The sequence below is a fragment of the Orbicella faveolata genome, unplaced genomic scaffold (genome assembly GCF_042242905.1).
Source record: "Orbicella faveolata isolate gen_17 unplaced genomic scaffold, um_ofav_v1 contig_12, whole genome shotgun sequence".
NCBI classification, from domain to species: domain Eukaryota; kingdom Metazoa; phylum Cnidaria; class Anthozoa; order Scleractinia; family Merulinidae; genus Orbicella; species Orbicella faveolata.
This window is the reverse complement of record NW_028301539.1, coordinates 6007501-6024020: the sequence shown is the minus strand read 5'-3', so window position 1 is coordinate 6024020 and position 16520 is coordinate 6007501. Positions and strand designations below refer to the sequence as shown.

General features: G+C 39.4%; 1 protein-coding gene across 2 annotated transcripts in view; it reads right to left on the bottom strand.

The window, feature by feature from the left end:
• Nucleotides 1-18: 18 nt before the first annotated feature.
• LOC149116284 (ephrin type-A receptor 7-like) overlaps nt 19-16520 on the bottom strand; it is a 17343-nt gene continuing 841 nt past the window's right edge. The window contains exons 3-20 of one of the 2 annotated variants that reach the window (XM_089283582.1): nt 14506-14655; nt 12813-13428; nt 12426-12473; nt 11758-12108; nt 10721-10926; nt 10475-10544; nt 10047-10149; nt 9564-9613; nt 9104-9250; nt 8613-8689; nt 8306-8411; nt 7674-7735; nt 7359-7457; nt 6512-6631; nt 5701-5850; nt 3312-3356; nt 2558-2712; nt 19-1226 (exon numbers count right to left, since the gene is read on the bottom strand). In XM_089283582.1, coding sequence (XP_089139708.1) covers nt 971-1226; nt 2558-2712; nt 3312-3356; nt 5701-5850; nt 6512-6631; nt 7359-7457; nt 7674-7735; nt 8306-8411; nt 8613-8689; nt 9104-9250; nt 9564-9613; nt 10047-10149; nt 10475-10544; nt 10721-10926; nt 11758-12108; nt 12426-12473; nt 12813-13428; nt 14506-14640 — 2796 coding nt within the window. In that variant the 5' untranslated portion in view covers nt 14641-14655 and the 3' untranslated portion in view covers nt 19-970. The remainder of the gene's footprint in view (nt 1227-2557; nt 2713-3311; nt 3357-5700; nt 5851-6511; nt 6632-7358; nt 7458-7673; nt 7736-8305; nt 8412-8612; nt 8690-9103; nt 9251-9563; nt 9614-10046; nt 10150-10474; nt 10545-10720; nt 10927-11757; nt 12109-12425; nt 12474-12812; nt 13429-14505; nt 14656-16520) is intronic. The other variant, XM_089283583.1, reaches the window with a different exon arrangement.

Sequence of the window (16520 nt, the reverse complement as noted above, 5' to 3'; positions counted from 1 at the left end):
GAAAAAGAAACGCACGGCTTGAAAAATCGAAAATGGCTTTATTTGCTGCTTTCTTTGACTCTTTGTAGATTTTTTACATTATACGCTGTTTTATGGTGTAACAAAAAGCTCGAAACGTTGCCAAACTTGGGAATTTCGGAGTGGTCCGTAACCAGGGTCCGGATAGGATAATCAGGACCGCTGGAGCGCGCGCGATTAACCAATCAGATTCAAGGATTTTGGACCCGGACCGCTGTGAAGCTGGAAGAAAAAATAAAGTGTATTATTACGACTGCATTGCCTTTCTCTCGTTCTCTTAAGAAGGATTTGCGACCTATTTCTGGGTTGATTTCGAAAGCGTACTGAAACAATTTTAGATGGATTTGGAAATTTCAGACTAATGGTTTTAGAGCCAACCGCATTTGGACAGAAAACACTGAGGATGAAGATGGAGTAGAATGTACATGGTAGCACTCGAACACGCTGGTTTGCAGTTTTTATTTCATTTTTCCTCGTTTTCCCATAATTATAGTTCAGTCAGTGAGACGAAACGACCCTCGCTCCTAAAACGAACTTTAACAGTGAGTGTTTAACACTGTCAGTATCAGCATTATCGCATTTCGTTTCTTTTCTTTTCTTTTGGTACGTTTTGCATTTTTACTGATTCTTTTTCTTAAAGATTTACCACTTGTCAAATTTGTTACTGAAATTCCTCTTTGCTATTTTGTATTTACTATCTGTATTAATTTTACTATTTTGTAATGAATAAGTTTGCGATAAAAACTGAACTAAAACCCACAATAAAAATGATTTAAAAAGAGCTACTGTTCTTCAATGTTAACTAAAAAAAAAATTTTATCTAAAAACTTTAACTTTATCAGTTGTTTGATCAAAAGAACCAAATTTAAAGTATAACAATTACACTTCTTTCGTATAATTTTTGGTTCTTATAGCAAACATTTGTTCCAATCAGCCACGTTTTCTCTCCCGTCTATTTTGCGGCTTCCTCTTCATCCATGCCCTTGTTGTGACGTTGTGAATTCATAGCCTTGATACTCTTTTTCATTTTATTTCGATGTCCAGCCAACTTAATTCCTATTTCGTTTAAATCCCCTTCATTCAGCTGAGCGACCTTGTTGAGGGTGTTGACGCCATTAGCTTGGAATGTTTCCAAATACTTCTCCATGTTGATGTATTTTAGCCAGTCGTCCACGGACTGAAATTCTGGTAAATTGACCTCGATAGATCTGAAAGTAATAAAAACAGGTAAAATTATAAAGAAACGACTTGACTGGGCGTCGTCGTTGTTTTATTGTTGTTATTGTGTCCTTGTCGTTATAATGGCTTTGATAGTGACTGACTAGCCTGCGAACGCAGACGTATTTCCGGCTGTCGCTTGTCTCCGCCGAAAATAGGGTCCGCGAACCCGAGCCAGGAAACGATTTCTGTGAGGTAATGACTTTTGTTTCTCTTTGGCCAATCAGATTCCATGATAGAATGAAACTCGAGTGCTCCTCGCGCAGTAGTTCTGGGGCTACTTGAGCTAAACTGTGATTGGCTTAAAATTCCTGCGTCACAGAAACCGTTTCTTGGCTCGGGTTCGCAGACGTTATTTTCGGCGGAGACAAGCCACAGCCGGAAATACGTCTGCGTTCGCAGGCTAGTGACTGACATGTAATACTAGTACGCACGGTTACTGTAACAAGAACGAATCTAATAGTGACATTTAGCATCAAGGTTTTCAGCGGAAATCTCAAACGGCAAACCGCTAGAAGTCACTTAACTAAGCGCTGCGGTCACGTTTGGAGTTCTCTACGTGGGTTTTCGACGCCGAGAAGTAGGTTTGCACGTAAGTGATTTACCTGAACATTTTTTTTATCCCGAATTTCTGTTTATACCACGTCGTCAGTAAGAAATTTAGTAAGCCAGTAGTACATGCTTAGATATAATTTTTAGCCGATGAGTGAAAACAGGACTTTCTGTTGCCATTTGAAAATCAAACACTGCTGTTGTCTGGAAATTGAACATGGCGGCATCTTCAAGTGAAATTATTCTTTATGTTTTCGTAACTAAACTGATAGAAGTCACAAACGTCTAACGCCAAACCGGCGCCTAACCCGAAACTGCCGTTTGCTGTTTGCCGTTTACATGGAAACCTTGGCATAGTGTTAAATGGCTCTAATATTTCCAGAACCACCCTAGCTTTAGTATCTTCATTAACCGACTCAAATTGAGATCAGTACAGGGTAAATGGTTATCAAAGGAGATTTTCTAAGGGTTTTAGAAGTGCGACCTCTCTTCCAGTACGCAAGGAAAACAGTGACGAGAACAGTGAAGTGTTTTATAGTACAAATTTGGTGATTACTGTATTTTTATGTCTTTCTTTATTCATTTATTTTTTAATGCATCATGGCCAAGGTTGAAGTTAAAAGTTAAGTCTTCGTCATGGCAGTGGCCGATCAGGCGGGAGTTTATTCCGGTTTCTGATGCACCACTACTCCCCCAAGGATGGGATGCGAGTCCATCACAGGGCCACCTCCAGTATTAAATTCATATATTCATATTAAATAGTACTTACGTATCTGGGAGAGACGATGAGACATAATCCTTTAGAAGTTCTGGGGATCGAATTAGTTCATCAAAGCGACTAACGATCTCAGAAAACTTGGGTCGTTTACTTTTGTCTTTCCCCCAGCAATCCAACATTACGGAATACAGAACTTTCGGGCAGCCCTTGCGATAGGAAATAACCAAGCAAATTAATTAGTTAATTCACAGACCGGAATTGAAGTACATAAAAGTAGTTATACAAAAACTTACAAGAAATCATCAGTCCAAAATCTGATATAATTGGACGCATAAAGTAGGGATACATGGGCCATTGGAAAAAACCTCTTTTTTGTGGTGGATTCTCATTAATTTGTGGTGGATTACATCGACGTTGATAACGTCAGGATCCAGGTGTGGCTCATGAATAGAATAAGCTAAATTTGTACAACAAATTATTCAGGGACACTTTTAAGGATAGATTGCCTGGTGTAACTCATCCAAATCAGCAGTCCTTAGATTTTTGCTTTCAGTTATTTCTATATTGGCAGCAAACATGTAGTCCTTTTACAACCAAAAAAAGAAAAAAAAAAAACGATAACTTCAACACTAGCAGCACTTCATATGCGATGCGTAAAATTTAAAATTTTAGAAATAGGTGAAGAAAGCGTAAGACAGTGGAGGTACAGTTGTGCCCTTTTCTACACGTCCCTGACTAACTTCAGCGTTTACACACCCATCAAATGTTAAAAATTGCAAAACAAACGTTAACTAATTTTCCGCACCTGAGGAGACTGCAATCTGTATCCAAATTGTACTCTGTTGATAACCTGTTTAAAAAACACGATAAACGAGTTAAAGAAGCTACGCATCTTGGAAAGTATAGCCTAAAATTCTCACGTTCGTCGTTTGCAATCCGTGGTAATCCTTAACCATCCTTGTTCCTCGAGCTGTATTGTTAATTATTATTATCTCTTTGATGTTTTGTATCTTAGTAAACTACTATATTTTCAGGTTCCCTTCAATTTAAAAGTACTTTTGTACCTGGCCAAAATAACTCAAAATGCCGTGACTGAGTTCCTTTCAAAGACTTCAAAGCGCTATTTAAGGTTTTAAATAGTCTGGTCCTTATTGACTACTAACTACTTACTAACCGAGAATGAGGTTTTTACGGGAAATTCTCAGACCGAGACCTTGCCGTACTGACCGAGCGACCGGCAAGGTTTGAGATTTTCCGAGGTTTGAGATCTTCTCGTAAAGACTAAACGATCGAGGTTAATAAGTAGTTAATTATACGGCTTTTTGCTTGGTTCAGTTTTTGCAGACCCGTAATCGGCCCGTTGGCATTACGGGAGAATAATGCCCTAGTATTAGCCAATCAGAGCGTGTTATATCGGCCACAAACGCAAGTCATATAATGAATTTCTGTAATGACCATAGCCTTCATAAACACGCAGCACCTTGCTCCAGTGAAACCAAGATAGGATACATTATTAATTCTTGAGTATGTTAAAGTGTCGAATCAACTATAGTAGAACTCCAGAATAACGTATTGCTTTGTCTACAGCAAAGACTTTAAAATCAACATGGGTAACGGATTAATAAGTAGTAACTTATCTTCTCACGCTCATTGAAATGGGAAGGAATACGTTTCTAAATAGTCCGAGTTTTATACTGTTAAACAACAACTACAGTGAATAAGTCACTAAGTAAGTGCCCAGTCAGTCAGTCAGTCAGTCAGTCAGTCAACCAGTCATCAGTCAGTCCATAGGCGTACCGGCAATTTTTTCCAGGGGTAGCGGTGAATCACTTTCACATGCAAAAAATTTTCGTAAGTTGCCCAAATTTCTCTAAAACAATCGAGTACAAATGAGGGTCACAGGATTCACTAATGGCCTGAATATGTAGTGAAAATAATTTTACATTTCAATCCACGGTGAGAATCAGTTCTTGTATATGAATCTGTCATATAGACCACGTTAAGACATTACTATCTCTGCCATTGCGGGGGCCGAAAATATCAATAATACGATCCATGTCATTGTTTAGTTTAGAGTTGGCCGTATTCCTTTTAATGTAAATCAGTGCGGATGTTACTGACACGCTGTTGCCCCATATGTTGTTGCGGTGGTAGGTTTTCATTCTGCGCAACGCACTGAATGATCTGCGATCTGCAGAACATGATGCAGCAGGTATCACCACAATAATATTCACCACATTGGAAAAATCTGGCAACATATCAAATTTTCGTTCTCATGCGTTGTCTGCAGTATTTCTGAAACAGTCGTGAGTGGAACCCGCGCTCACGACGAAAACTCGCGTATATTTTCTGCTCAGCTTCCAGAATCTCACCGTCGATTTCGTAAAATTTAGCGATGCGGGGGAAGCTTTCTTTATCAGGCGTTTCCCTGTGACACATATCTCCCAAAGCACAGAGTATTTCCTGGTCGTTTCCACTGAACCTGATCTCAAGCTCAGAAAGCACATTATCGAGGGACCCATAAATGCTTAAAAGTTAAGTTGACATTGAGAATGAAAAAAATTCCGGATTCTTACAAAAATAAAGCTTTTTTCCAGTGACAATTTGAGATACGAAAAAATAAGGGGTGTTAAGAAAATGCTGATTCGCACTATTTTTGAGTATTAAGTCTCACGTTATTGTATATTGGTTACCAGTATTGTTATTCTCTGTTTGTCAGTAGCATTGTAATGTGTCGAAACAAATAAAAGCGTTTTTAAAACTCGTTGCCAAATTTCTCTTGTTGCCCCAAAAAACTGACTTGCCCAAATTGTCAAGGGAGGGGTGGGGGGGGGGGGGCAGGGAAAGAGGGCTGCAGCACCCCAAGCCCCTCCGGGCGTACAACTATGATCATGAGTTAGTCACTCAGCTAGAGGGTCCGTCAACCAGTCAGTCAGTCAGTGAAACAGTCATCAATCAGTCACTCAGCTAGAGAGTCAGTCAACCAGTCAGCCAGCCTGTCAGACAGTCAGACGGTCGCCGGGCCAGTCAGCTATTTAGTCAGACAGTTAGTCACCCAGGGATTCAGTCATTTAGCAAGTTAGCGAGTGAGTGAGTTGATAATTGAGTCAATGAGCCTGGGCGACAAGAATTCCCTTCACGACGCTATCTCTTCGTTTCAAGAATTTGTTGCAGCGAGGTTACACATTACTTACATCGTAGTTGTTCCATTCTCCGTAAGGTCTATCACAGAAAGTCATGATCTCCCAGAGCAAAACACCAAAACTCCACACGTCACTAGCAGAGCTGAACGTTCGATGTTTAAGCGCCTCGGGTGCGGTCCAACGAACTGGAATTTTACCTCCCTTTGGGGTAATCAAAAGAAACACGATTTAATGTTAAGATGCGAAATACAGTATTTACTAAGGAGCGTGCGAGCAAAACAACTTATCACCGACGAAAGCAAGAAACAGTTACTGTTCGGGTTTCAGAAAGGTTTATACAAGTCAATCCCGCAGAAAGGCAGTTTAAAGGTCATTACTCTTGACAGAATCAGGCATTATACTGTTCGGTAGTTGACTCATTTTCTAATGTGCGTGATTTATTCAACAGCAAATGTGGAAAACTTCTTTTAAGCTATTTAAGTGGCCACGACGAGGAAACTTGATGATCTCATTAACACCCCCATGTTTCCTTTTTTCTTTTTAGGCAGTTGATGTAGGGTCTTCTCGAGGTTTTCCACTGCATTACAACAATCCAATACAAATATTACTACAATAATTACAAGAAAATGTATGGAAGATCATATATCTGAACTGCGGAGAAAGATTATGATGAACGCGTGATTGATAATAGCAGTTATATATATACACACAACTTGAGCCGTTGTGAAATCATAGCCTGAAAAAAATTCAGGCTTGAACGGGATTCGAACCATGACCTTGCAATATCGCTGCAGTGCTCTACCAACTGAACTATCTAACCAACTCGGTTTCGCAGTTTTGATTGAAAAACTTGAGCATGTACTTCAGTCTCGTAATCCAGTGGCTCTTGATCGTCTTTAGCATGTAACTCTCTTGAAAGACCAAAATCAGACACCTTGCACAGCATGTTTTCACCAACAAGCACATTACGAGCTGCGAGATCCTAAACCACAGGAAACATTTAAAACAGTTTAGTGAGTTTAATTGATAAATTAGGTTTGGATTAAACTTTGACTAAGGGATATCAACATTAATTTGCCCAACTATGTCACCATGCTGTGTACATGATACGACAATTGCGCTCCCCCCCCCCCCTCCTTCCCCGCCCCTCGCCTGTTAATTTTGTTTTTCTGATATGCGCAATACAGACTTAACTTTTAATCAAGTGTTAAAACAATCCAGTCTGCCTTGGAGACTCACGAAATCCTTCAAGGCACTCAGATAATGAGTGCAACTTTTTCGTGATGTAAAAATGGTGATAATATTGAAAGAGGCTCCCTAACTATTTTACGTCTGTGTCGGTTCAAATGGCCCATCAGGCAGTTTATCCCAGTTTCCGTAGCATGTAGCGACTAGGAGTATTTCTACTATCACCTGGGGTGTAAGTCCTCTGGGGATGTTGGTCCATGCAGGGTTACCCCCAACATTAAATTAACCGGTACCCATTTACACACTTGTGTGGGGAGAGGTACTGTAAGAGTAAACTGTCTTGCGCAAGAACACATCGCAATGACCTCGGCCAGGACTGGAACCAGGAACGCTGGATCAAACACAAGCGCGCTTACCATTGGGCTACCGCACCGCCCATTCCATGGGTACTAGTAACTTAGCTAAGTCGATCGCAGGACTGATAGTTATTAGTACACTATCTTTACCATGTATATACTTACCCGATGAATAAAGTTCATATCGGAAAGGTACACCATTCCACAGGCCACACCCCTAGCCATTCCTATCAACTGAAGGCTCGTCAACTGTCCTTTACGTTTCTACAAAGAAGAAATTCGACTTTTCTATTAGTTCATTTATTAGTCACTTTGAGGTCTTTCAGAGGAGACGTAAGTCTAATCTTATTGACTTCCTTTTAACTGTTCAAAGTTCCATCTCACCCAAACAAAGAGGATTGGACTTTCCGGGAATTTATGTGATGCAACAAAAATACCCAGCAAAAACACAAACATGAGAAAGATCTTCAGTAAATGTACCTGTAAGAAGTGATCTAGTGAACCACTCTCCAGGAATTCTGTGAGAATCATCATCGGCCTGCCTACAAATGCAAATTGATTATAAACTGATTAAATAAATAAATAAATAAATAAATAAATAATAAAGCTAATCAAGGGAAGATCAAGGTACGATCTCTTGGAGTAGTTTGATTTATTTATCGATTGTTTAAAAGTTTGATTGATTTACTCATTGATTGGTTGACTGACCGCTTGATTGGTTGGTTGGTTGATTGAATTGAACTATTTTTTGACTTGCGGATTGGGCCTGAGAAGAAGCTAAAGAGGACAGGATAGCCTGTGGGCAGAGAGACTGCAGCCAAGTCCATAACTTGGAGAACGGACAAATGAAGATGATTCATCTGGGACATTCTGACAAGCATAAAAAAAGAAGAGAGGGAGGGGTGGGAAATTGCAGCAGGTTTCATTTTCCTTGAATTATAAGAACATACAGGTGATACATAGTTGATACATACTATGAACCCAGTTAGAACACCCGGTCGGCATCTGGGAGGTCATCATTTCGAATTGATGTTAGGACTCAGATTCTTACGTTGTTTCACGCTCCCGATGTTTTAAAAATTTACATCTTTCTCTCTATATATACCACTTACTTTGTGTAACAACTCCTATGAGTCCGATGACATTTGGATGATCAAACTGACACATGATGGATGCCTCTGACAAGAAGTCCTTTTGGTTTTTCTCACTGGAACCGGGCTGGAATGAAAGAGAAGACCAGCGTTGTAACATCAGTTTTAACTTATATTGTTCTTTACATATGTTCTTACGGGCCTTGTTTTGAGTACAGGAATAATCTTTTGCACTTTAGTTGTTTGAGTGTTTAACAACTCAGCTTTTAGTTTCGCTACAAAATTCTACCAAAGGATTACAGCAGCAAGCGTCAAGAGATCAACTTACCCTCAAGACTTTGACAGCGACAATCTTCTTGCCTTCTCGAGTCTTAAGTATGCCTTTGTAAACGTCTGCAAACTCTCCTGAGATACAAAACATGAGGATAAGCAATCGAGACAGGGACGGGCAAAATAACTGAGATACCTGGCTATGGCTCGAATCCGGACAGCGCAATCCGGAGAATAGCGCACTAACCACGAGACCACCGCGCCTCCTTCGCCATTATGTGGACGACCCAGTAATGGCTTACAGTGTATAACAGCTCACCCAATCAGGTTGCAGCATTTGCATTAGTGTACTAGTAAAATAGGCCAATTTCGATAAATTAGAATTCTAACTTGGCCCGAAGGCTTGGCGGAATAAAACAAAACAAATCACATCGAAGTCGAGGAATGAACAATTTAAAATTTATTTTGTTTTATTTCCTCATGCCTCAGATCCAAGTTAGCATTTTATTATATCGAAATTCGCCTATTGTATTAAGGAGTAATATCTACCTTGTCCAATCATTCCCTCTAGTTTAGTGTCACTTCTGTCGAGTTCATTCGTAAACTTCGATATCAGTTCCATTAAATCCATATAGTTTCCAGGGTCGATATACTGGTTTCGTTGATCCATGGGATTTGTAGTTTGTAATTCACTTCCTTTAAACAAAATATTGCGGGCAATATTGACTTTTACTAAGAGTCACAACAGTTGCATGCAGTTTCGTTGACAAAGCTCATCTGCTAAAATACTGTTATCTCGAGTGAATGTGTTCGGAGTGGAAAGAAATTAATGGAACTTAACTCGAGGAAGCTTCCAGAAAGTCTTCTTATTTTCCTTAATGGCAACATTTCGTTTTATACAGTGAGGCAAATTTATACATTAATAGTCGATTCTTTCGCACCTAACACGGGTTAACCGGTACAGACGTCTCAATTGCGTTATATAGAATATGGACGTTTTTGAACCTACCTATTTCAATGCTTTTCATATAGGCTCTCTCTATACTCTTTCGCCCTTGCCTAGTAGTACACACATTGAAGCATTAAGTTGATATATAGAGATAAGTTAGTCTCGTTTATTTGATAAGCAACCTTAAATGATTGGTGGTTAGAGAGGTAGGTTGGTTGGTTAAGGTAGATAAGTGGGTGGGTGGGTAGGTAAGTACGCAGGTTGGTAGGTAAGTTGGTTGGTTAAGGTACATGAATGAGTGCGTAGGTAGGTAGACAAGTAGGTAAGGTAGGTAGGTAAGTAAGTGGGTAGGAGGGTAGATACGTTAGGTAGATACGTTTCATCTACGTAGATACGTTAGGTAATTAGATAGGTAAGTAGATAGGTAGATTGATGTACATGTATTACGAGGGAAGGTAGACCAGTAGATGTCTCGACCTGAACTTTAACAAATCAATTTAATGACTAGAACAAATCCACAAGGTACTTAGTTAAGAGACCCACCTTCTGCGGAGAATAATAATGGCAACAAGTATTATTAAAAGAATTAACGCCAGTCCTCCGAATCCAGCACTGAATGCAATTATCTTAAACGCCTTCGATCCATCTGTGGTAATATAACAGCCAGAAATGTTGAAGTATTAATCACTGGTCATCAATCATGCGATAAAAGGTATATCAACCCTAATCAGTCAATAAGTCAAGCTGAAGTCAAAGTCCATGTCAGAATCAATGGCAATCTTTAATAAAGCTTTCTTACTTTGAAGTGCGATGTATATGGCATTTCTAAGAGTTTTTACGTTAGGTGATTTGTTTTTGTTCTAGTTTCAACAAGACTAGAGGGGAAAATGATAAGCGTGAAATCGTTTACAAGAAAGAGCAGGAATAATTATGTTAATCTTAACTTGATAATTATTTAATTTTTAACAAACCGGAACCAGTTCTAAGTGTAAAGGTCTTTGTCCCAGCAGGTCCTTTACCGATGTTGTTCACTGCAAATACCTGAGGAAAAAAAAGGACCAAAGTGGTTTAATTTAAAACTTTTATGGTTTGTTTGTTTGGCCGTTTTCGTTTGCCTGCTTGTCTGCTTGTTTTTCTTAGCATAAAACTTCAAGATAACATCTAATTGCTGGCGTGTTAAACTGCTTACCCAAACTACGAATTCAAATTTTACCTACCTGAAATTCATAAGTTTTTCCCGCCATTAGAGTTTCAAACTGCAATTCAGTTTCCTGTGTAGTTCTTGACTGTTTATCTGAAGAATCATCCTCTCTTGCGTATGTCACGTGATAATCTTTAATGACGCCATTCTTTTCTTCTAAAATCCATGACAAAATAACGGCATCTTCCGGTTGTGCAACCGATACTTCGGGTTTTCCAGGAACTATAATGTGTAAAATAAACCAATCAAGAACATCAAGTTCCAAACGTGATCTCTTAAACCTTGGCCACAGCAAATTATAGCTGCACGCCACACAAAATTTATTTGCTTCCGATTGGTCGAGAGTGTACAATTAATGCAAAATCGTACAGTCGTAAGCTATATACAGAAAGAGCTTTTTTAAAAGTTTCTATGGTGACCAAGCGCACCGTATTTTCTAAATTTAAATCCCGATCACGAATAAACGCCGATCTAAAATATGCGTGTGTCCAGGCACTAGCATTTATTTGGAGAAGGCCTTGTGGAAATAATTTTCGTTAATTAACAACCCTCACAGGGAAGGTAGATAAAGTCTGAATACGAGCCAAGTGGCCCATCAGGCCGGTGCTTATCTCGGGGTTCTGTGGCACGAAGCGACAAAGAGTATTTCTACTCCCCCCTTGATGGGATGCTAGTCCATCGCAGGGTTACCCCCCAGCATTTAATTCGCTGCTACCCATTTGTCCACCTGGGTAGAGAGAGGCACTGTGAGAGTAAAGTGTCTTGCCCAAGAACACAACACAATGTCCCTGGTCAGGGCTCGAACCCAACCGCTCGATCCGAAGACGAGCACACTAACCACGAGGCCACGGCACCTCCCACCAACAGTCCTTCACGATGATTCTGTAATGTTGCATTCAGTTGGTGCTGTGGTAGATATTAAACCCTGAGAAACGTTTGGGTTGAACCAAAGCAAATCAAATTAATAGCAATCATCTGTGTTAGATGATTTACAGAGGAGATGAATATTATCTTACAGCATATTGTAAATTTACCACAAACTCAAAAACTCACTTGATCCTTTAGTCCTTACGGTGATTGCTGCAAAGTTTCCTTCAACTCCGTGTCTTCGTTTCGCTACGTCACTCACTCTGTTTTTAACGTAGATTTTAAAAATATAATTTACAAATGACGAAAGGTTCGTTACCATCACATGGGTCACATTTAAAAGGTCCTTATACAGTAAGTTTCCACACTTTTCATCAGCACACTCGTTGTCGTCTGCATCCTCGCATGGCCTAGAGCAATCGACGTCATAGTACACAAGTGTCCGGTTACCGGTTATTGCAGGCGGGAGCCATCTTAACTCCACTGCACTTTGGTTGATGAATGCAACGGTAATGCTTCTCGGGACGGTTGGAAGAACTAAAAGCAGCAAAAATCGACCTTTTTATTAGTTAGTATTTCAGGATGCTAGCGAGTAAGGAAACAAGGCATCCTAAAATTAACACTCGAAAGAGCCGTGATGCTTAAATACACCTAAATTCCAAATTATGGACAATCCCAGATGCATTCTGAAGATTGTAAGGTAATAATTCTGACGAAATTTAAACATTCATGTTCAAAGTAAAGGCACAATTAATGTGTGAATTGATGCTAAAATTGTAATGAGTTCTAGATTTCTGACTGAGATCTGAGTCCATCCAAAAGGTATCGCAAATTAATTTTGTAGCATTTCTTACCTGTACAAATAAGGCCCGTCTGGTCATTGTATTTTCCATTTGGACAAGCTAAAACAAGAATGCACCAACTGAGATAAGAGCAGAAAGGGAAATAATATTTATTGTACAGCATTGCACTTATTCACCTGGGAACCTTTCAGTGATTGCTACCATGCAGTTACAAGTTCCACAGTGTTTTCACTGCGTTTTAAATAGAGCGAAATAGAACACGCTGGTTTCTGTGTTTCTTCCTAAAAAGAGACTGAGCTAACTTCAATATTCCTAAAAGGAAAGGGGAAACAAAAAAGCCATATACGGCAATAAAAGGTAATGTATGTGACCGCAACAGTCAATCTCATGTACATTTTCAAGTTAATCGAGTTTAAATCGTAAATGCAGCAACATTACCTTCGCATATCCCTCCATTATTCTCCATATCTTCTTTACAAATACATCTTCCTTCAAGTTCAGTGGTGTTCCACTCGCCATTACCTTCACAGTGAACGTACAAACTGCCAGGTACTTGAACAGCATCTTTGATACAGTTTCCTTTCACTCGAATGGTGTCAGAATCATTCGCTGGCGCTACAGTCCTTGGTAGTGACACCAAATTGCTTCTGAGTGTTTCATCACGGCAAATGTTATAAGTGACTTTGACAGAGTACAGAGTACTACAGGCTCCATAATTATGGAATGCCAAGATAGTATACTGTCCCTTAACAAGAACGTTTATTGTTTCGGAATTTCTCGAATTGATAGCCTGTTTAATTTCTGCCACTCTTTCATACGCTGTTGTGTCAATGAGTGGGTCAGGATATTCAGTTAATTCTTTAATAAACTGGTCTGACTGGTTTACGTACAAGTCAAAAACATTTACGCACTGAGGACAACTTGTGATTCGGTAAGTGACAGTGATATCGATCCTGTTTGCTTTTCCGACTGTGATTTGATCACTCAACAGCCATTTGTTTGACTGTTGCGAGTTACAAGCCGTATATCGTGCAGGGTTAGTCCGTCTATCCCACTGCAAAATAAAGAATTAGTGACAAATCAACCAACAATCAATGGGTCATTAAAACTCAAAATCAAATACTGGTTATACTATTTGTCTTCCGGGAAGACTCCAATATAAAAGGACGGGGGTGCTCGAAGAAAATGGAGTTTTTTCACCCCTAAGTGGTACAAATTCTTACATTAAAACAACACATTAACTGACACTGACTTTTTTCGGTTCCATTCCCTACAAAGTAGAATATAAAAGCAGAGACCGACACAACGTAGGATGATTTTTTTGAAGGTGCACTATATTTCGGCTGATCAGGCACAATGAGAATTTTACATTGGGACGTATTTTTTTGTAGAATATTTTCGTAATACCGGAAATGCGTAAAACTAATTGACAGTGTAAATTAACGATATGCATATGGTAAAATAAAATAATGAAAAAAGATAATAAAAGGAAACAATTAATACGTTTCTTCGCGGATGTTCAGACCATCGGGATCAATTGTTCTGCCTTTTTGAATTAAAAAAGCTTCCTGGCCTTACGGATAGAGTCTCGGTTGGAAAATATTTTTTCGATGGGGATTAATTGCATGTCGTTAGCAGTGTGGGAAAAAAGTACCACAAAAGCTCCTGCTTTTGAGGCTTTACAACCTAAGAGGTGTCAAACCTTTTTTAACCCCTAAAATGTACGACGAACACCCCCATCCTTTTTATATGGGAGTTCGCCCCCCCCCCTCGGGATTTGTCTATGCAGTAAAACCCAAATACTGTGTTCCCAGTTATTCTTACTGAACTGTAGCCCGTGTACATCCGCCCCCTCCCCTCAAAAAAATCTCCCCGATTTTTTGGAGGGGAGGAGACGGATGTACACAAGCTAACTGAACCGTTCATCGGATAGCCTACGTAGCTTGGTGGTTTTTAAGCAATTTGCTCGCGCTCAAATTGCTTAAAAAATTGTTTAAACCGCCAAGGCTATTCATCGGACGGTTAATAACTGAGCGCTCGTGGAACAGTGGGCGACACGCTATTTGCCTTGGGAAAGGACTGGCTTAAATTAAAGTTCGTCATCATGTTAAAGGTTAGCGTTTAAACTTACCCCTGATGGTGGAGGCGGCTTACTAATCCAACTCCAATTGTGTTCGTCATCTGTGTTTTCTAGTATCAGTTGAACTGATGACGCCAATGCTACAAACGTCAAGGTGATCAAAACTGCGGTCCAAAACTTCTGCATGCTGATCAGTCATAACTTATAAATAAGAGGAAATATAAAATTTAGTTTGGCAGCTATTGCCACAAAATTGATATTTTCAATATGGCGGACGACTGACGAGGTTCGAAGAGCGAAATATATTCAGAACTACCGCGTTTACAACTTTTATACAGTTTGTATATATTTACATTTTTATTTTTGAAAGATTAAATGCTTCGAATGTGAATAGAAGACGTGATAAACGTGTCTTCATCTTATTCTTCTCATTACTCCAACACATTCCCGGCCTCGGCAAGTCAAATTTCCCGGAGTAGCTGTCTGGAATAACAACAAAGATCAGAAATTGCAAATATATCTAAACTATTTCTGTCGACAATAGGCTCGCTCTCGGAAAACTGTTGGCTTCTCGAAACAGCTGATGTCCAAGGAAAAATATCTGAGCATATTTTCGCGCCAAATGGAGGTTATTGTGGTTATTATCCTTCAAATATTTTTTCGCAACAGGCAAATTGCGTTGTTCAATTTTTTTCTCTAAGCCCGCTTGTTTACAGGAAAGTTTTCACGGACGAGTACTAACCATACAGGTATTCTCCTGGGACGGGCACTCGTCTGTAAATAATTTGGTTGGGTAGACGCGGTTTGCGGGAAACAAAAGAATACAGACAAATGTATAGAAAATTAAAATAATCAACTAAGCGTTTTCTAGCCAAGCTACATCCTTCAAACTTGGTGAATACAATCTTCTACCTGGTATTTTAACGTTACGATTCACAAATTGTGTAAAGTTCAATTTTGGACAAAGTTATTTGCCATCGGATACCCATACAGTGAAACACTGTAATTTCTGCCAGCTTTCCCTATCCGTCAAGATGGCGTCGAAAACCGTGATAAGGCCCATTAGATCTGTATTTTATTGTACCTTACATTTTGTAGCATTTAACGTACTGTACTATAAACTTAATGACTGATCCCTAAGGAAACAGCAAGATTTTGTCTTCCCGAGAATCTCGATGTTAGCTGTTGCCGCGTGACCATAAATCAACCAATAAGAGTGCGCATTAGAATCACCCAAACCCCAGCTATTTAACAATTCAAGCTATTTCCGTCATGGTAAATTTACTGGCATAATGCAAGCTAAGTTTTCGCGGTGGAAATGAAAATAAAGTGAAAAGTCGTTGCTGAATGTGTTAACTGACATACAGTGAAACCTGTATTCAGCGGAACCCTGGGTCCGCTCAAAACAGGTTCTAATATGTTTTACAATAATAGTTAATTCTTAACTCTTTTGTGTTACAGTGTAACACACTGAAAGGTAAAACACTGCTCAAAGGACAATGTCTAGTCAGCAATACATGTATTAATCTGAAATAATCACTTAGCTTAAAACGACATCGCTGAACAATGTTAATTAAAGGAGTCTTAGCTGGACCTTTAGAAGTAAAAAGTTCTTGAAGTGTCCGCTTATCGCAGGTTTTGCGCAACAAAAAGGTTTAATATTGATGTCCGCGTCCGCTTAACAGCGGTGTCCACTGAATGCAGGTTTATTTTAAAGTAAATATGGGAGGAAAATTTTGGGACTTAAGCTGGTGACTACTTAATAGAGGGTTTCCGCTTAATATAGGGTCATTAATACAGGTTTTGCTGTATGAAGCATTGTCGCCGAAATTTAAGCTGAACTAAAATTCAAGTTATTTCCGCCATGATGAATTCAGTGACGTAATGCAAGCATCGTCGCCTAAACAAAAGTGAAAAGTCATTGCTGAATGTGGTAGACTGTGTGATAGATGATGAATTGTCGCCGAATTTAAGCTGAACTGAAATCTCATTCCAGCCTTATATCAGCTCTATCAACATCGCCAGGAAAGGAGCGAATATTGTAATAGACAAACATTTATGAAGAA